This window comes from Hyalella azteca, unplaced genomic scaffold (assembly GCF_000764305.2).
Source record: "Hyalella azteca isolate HAZT.00-mixed unplaced genomic scaffold, Hazt_2.0.2 contig15320, whole genome shotgun sequence".
NCBI classification, from domain to species: Eukaryota; Metazoa; Arthropoda; class Malacostraca; order Amphipoda; family Hyalellidae; genus Hyalella; species Hyalella azteca.
Genome location: NW_025945176.1, coordinates 10,791 through 15,353, shown reverse-complemented (window position 1 = coordinate 15,353; position 4,563 = coordinate 10,791). Strand labels below are relative to the sequence as shown.

At 40.9% G+C, this 4,563-nt stretch overlaps 1 protein-coding gene across 1 annotated transcript; it reads right to left on the bottom strand.

The window, feature by feature from the left end:
* Nucleotides 1–1,573: 1,573 nt before the first annotated feature.
* Nucleotides 1,574–4,325, bottom strand: LOC108676259 (proline-rich receptor-like protein kinase PERK2). Its single transcript, XM_018164313.1, has 2 exons — nt 4,142–4,325; nt 1,574–1,899 (listed from the first exon to the last, which is right to left on the bottom strand). Exons 1-2 carry the CDS (start codon nt 4,323–4,325, stop codon nt 1,574–1,576), a joined length of 510 nt encoding a protein of 169 aa, XP_018019802.1.
* Nucleotides 4,326–4,563: the final 238 nt, after the last annotated feature.

The window sequence follows — 4,563 nt, the reverse complement described above, 5'->3', positions numbered from 1 at the left end:
GGCGGTAGAGAACACGGACCAATATCTGCCATACTTAGCGAGAAACCCGCTATGGGCCCATGACCCGCAGTGGGCTCGCTACTCCATGTTACCCTATCAGTTTAATGCACCATCTGACGAAAATTCTAATCGTTTCAGGTGTTCAGTGTTACGCTTCTGCATAGGAATTCTTCAATATAAAGGCTATATCTTTCCAGATCCACTTTATGTAGAGGGTCAAGTATATATATAGTGTGTGTCAATGAAGACATATATTTTTGTTAGGAGTTCATGAGACAAGCAGCCGTTCATCTCTAAATTTTATTCAAGCGTCCCTTTTAAACTCAGAGGTTATTTTAATGTAGAATTCATATCGATCACATCTTGCGTTACTCGTGCATGCTCATTTACTTTACTACTACTACTACGTTTACCTTCATTTTTAGAACTTTTCGCGAACCAAATTTATTATTGGGTTTTTATTATACGAAGCGGTAGATTGTGTGGTAGATGATCGAGTAGACTTAACATTTCTTTTTATGAGAGCAGAATAAACAATTGAATGCATTCATTAATTATTGAGCTGCAAGAGTCGAATGCGGTGCAGCAGCAGTGGCAGGGGGCGGTGCACCAGCAGTGGCAGGGGGCGGTGCAGTAATTGACTGTGCTTGACAGCCCGTGCAGCGATCCCCTCTGAAACTTCACGTTACATCTCCTCTGAAACTTCACGTTACATCTCCTCTGAAACTTCACGTTACATCTCCTCTGAAACTTCACGTTACATCTCCTCTGAAACTTCACGTTACATCTCCTCTGAAACTTCACGTTACATCTCCTCTGAAACTTCACGTTACATCTCCTCTGAAACTTCACGTTACATCTCCTCTGAAACTTCACGTTACATCTCCTCTGAAACTTCACGTTACATCTCCTCTGAAACTTCACGTTACATCTCCTCTGAAACTTCACGTTACATCTCCTCTGAAACTTCACGTTACATCTCCTCTGAAACTTCACGTTACATCTCCTCTGAAACTTCACGTTACATCTCCTCTGAAACTTCACGTTACATCTCCTCTGAAACTTCACGTTACATCTCCTCTGAAACTTCACGTTACATCTCCTCTGAAACTTCACGTTACATCTCCTCTGAAACTTCACGTTACATCTCCTCTGAAACTTCACGTTACATCTCCTCTGAAACTTCACGTTACATCTCCTCTGAAACTTCACGTTACATCTCCTCTGAAACTTCACGTTACATCTCCTCTGAAACTTCACGTTACATCTCCTCTGAAACTTCACGTTACATCTCCTCTGAAACTTCACGTTACATCTCCTCTGAAACTTCACGTTACATCTCCTCTGAAACTTCACGTTACATCTCCTCTGAAACTTCACGTTACATCTCCTCTGAAACTTCACGTTACATCTCCTCTGAAACTTCACGTTACATCTCCTCTGAAACTTCACGTTACATCTCCTCTGAAACTTCACGTTACATCTCCTCTGAAACTTCACGTTACATCTCCTCTGAAACTTCACGTTACATCTCCTCTGAAACTTCACGTTACATCTCCTCTGAAACTTCACGTTACATCTCCTCTGAAACTTCACNAGGTGATGGTGACACGCAGTGAGGCGTGAGGCTAGGTGATGGTGACACGCAGTGAGGCGTGAGGCTAGGTGATGGTGACACGCTGTGAGGCGTGAGGCTAGGTGATGCTGACACGCAGTGAGGCGTGAGGCTAGGTGATGGTGACACGCAGTGAGGCGTAAGGCTAGGTGATGCGAGCACGCAGTGAGGCGTGAGGCTAGGTGATGCTGACACGCAGTGAGGTGTGAGGCTAGGTGCTGCTGACACGCAGTGAGGCGTGAGGCTAGGTGCTGCTGACACGCAGTGAGGCGTGAGGCTAAGTGCTGCTGACACGCAGTGAGGCGTGAGGCTAGGTGAATAGAATAATTTCATTGAAATCTTCATAAATCCAATTAATATCTTCAGACTACAAATTTTATAATACATTTTATACGGAAGATATACATGGAGTCGATTTGATGTCATGATGACGAAGTTTTAATACAGGAAATTTAGCCAATTTCTAATACCCAAAGCTTTACTATACACTATTAGCCTATTTACCATGAAATCGCAGCTATTAGCGATCCTAAATAAGAATGCTCAAAACAACTAAAAATATTAAGGGAAAACACCTTGCTGTCAACCGAGCTGATTATTATTGAGTTTATTCCGTAACGGACATCATGAAGAGCTGATCTCTAACCAACTCACAATCCTGCAATAACTCAATCTTGCTGTTCCGGCCCAAATCTTCGTAAAGCTATGAAAGAGAATTGCTTTATGTGCGTTAATAAAAGAACACCCAACTTAGACATGCAACATGGTACAATATCTGCATAACGCGCGAGTCTTGGAGCATTTATTTCCCGTGTTGTCATATAAAGAACACATGACGCTGCCATTTGACACTCATAAAGGGCATAGGAGTCCTTATTAACAATTTAACTTTCCTGCACGCCTGCCCAGGATTCTTATCTTTTGATGCATAAAAGAATTGCCGTCGCTTGGAATATTAGATGAACTTTTTTGATCATGCGCGACAAAGAAGAATCTAATGCGCGTCGTTGCATGTTATATGAAATAATAAGCGACAATCGAGATAAACCACGGTTGTCGATTAAAGGAAAACTCGATGTTTAGATTTTCACTTAAATTTAAAATTTTCAGGGTGCAATTTTTCAAGTTAATTGCATGGGGATGGCGAACAAAATCTTTAAAAATAAAAAACATTGTTCATTCCAAATAATAAAAATAGAAAAGTAAAGTATTTGGTCTGATTTCAGGGAAATTTTTTTTGCAATTTCTCTTGTTAGTCTGCTACTCCGCTGTATGTGGTCACGTCATACAAAAAGGGTTGCATCTTTTTAGACAACAGAAAACCACCGATGATTGTTCGCGCCAAGTGATCAATATGAAACCCCCATGATTGATTACAAAATGAAAAACCTTAAAGATTTGACTCTGAATATTTGACAGTGAATAATGAATATGCAAATGACAATTGAACAAACAGTTCTCATTCCGTGTGATTTGAATCTTTTATATATGTACCAAAGTTGAACTTATAAAGTTTCTTGGGATGATGACTGCACCTGGAAATTTATTCTCGGTGGCAAATTTGTGAGACATTGCGCAACAAAGAGGAAAATATTGAATAAAAATTCGAAGTTTGATTTTAAAATAAGAAAATCTGAATTTATTATGAAAATGCAGAAAATACGAGTTCAATTTTCTTTATGAAATGGGGGTTTGAATGGTTCTTTAATTTTATTCAACACGCATTAGCTTCATCATTATTTGCAGAATTTGTGACAGGAGGATCCAAAACTTTTAGAGATCATCGAGCTCGAGCAACACCGAACAAACCTACAAGTTTCAAATATACGCAAAAATTTTTAATTTCTCATCACTATATTTTCACTATCATTCTCGCAATTTAACGCGTATGAGTTGATTGATATTACAGGTTAAGTTATCAAAAAGTTTTCCTGTCTCTATCGTACTTTAACAGCTTTGTTGGACCTGATTAATTAAATATTGTGGACCTGATTAATTAAGCAATAGCACTAGATTTCTTAATTGATATTCAGCATTTGAAGCTTCACTGCCTTGCCCTTTCAAAACTTATGCTCGCTTCGTTTGAAGATCTCAAAGAATTACTGTCCTCGCTTATTGGAAGAAGCTTCTGATTATACATGAAAGAAGTTGGGTGACGTGTTGCTTGCATATGTTAGTCAGATGATCAAGTGATGATATTTGAATACATATTTGCCCTTCGCCACCTAACTTCAATAGTTTTCAGTAAGTCACAATATACAAAAGGACTTATTTAACGCGACTGTTTAATCTGAAGATCAGTCTGCGGCAAATGTTCAAAGTAATCAACGCAGCCAATATTTCTCTCGACTGTGTGTAGACCTTAATTACTTGGCCCTGCTGTAGAGGAAATTCATCAGGCATGGCAACAGCGGCCAATCTTCATTGGTCCGCTTCGCCACGTCAGCAGATACGTAGCCAATAAGTAAGCGTATAGGTAGCCTTAGTCATTAGCTCGTTGAGACTCATGGGAGGTGGAAAGCGCACTTCTTGTTTCCACTCTCTGATAGACCTCCTGACTGGCCACCAAGGGGCTACTCATCCACGGAGTGAGACGTACTGGCTCCTCCCTATCCAGATCTATATCCCTATCCATATCCTCGTCTTCCTGCCTTGGCGCTTTAAGCTTAGGACTCGGCCGCACCACTTGCATCCTGGTGGAATCTTGCATCCTGGTGGAATCTTGCATCCTGGTGGAATCTTGCATCCTGGTGGAACTTTGCCTCCTGGTAGAACCTTGCATCTTGGTGGAACCATGCATCCTGGTAGAACCTTGCATCCTGGTGGAACCTTGCATCTAGCGTGTTTCGATTTGCATCCCGTGGCGAGGTCTGGTTGCGGTAGATTCCTTGGCTGACCGTAATTGGAATTTTCCAACTTCTCTGGACTACGGTTGTAGTAGTGCCCCA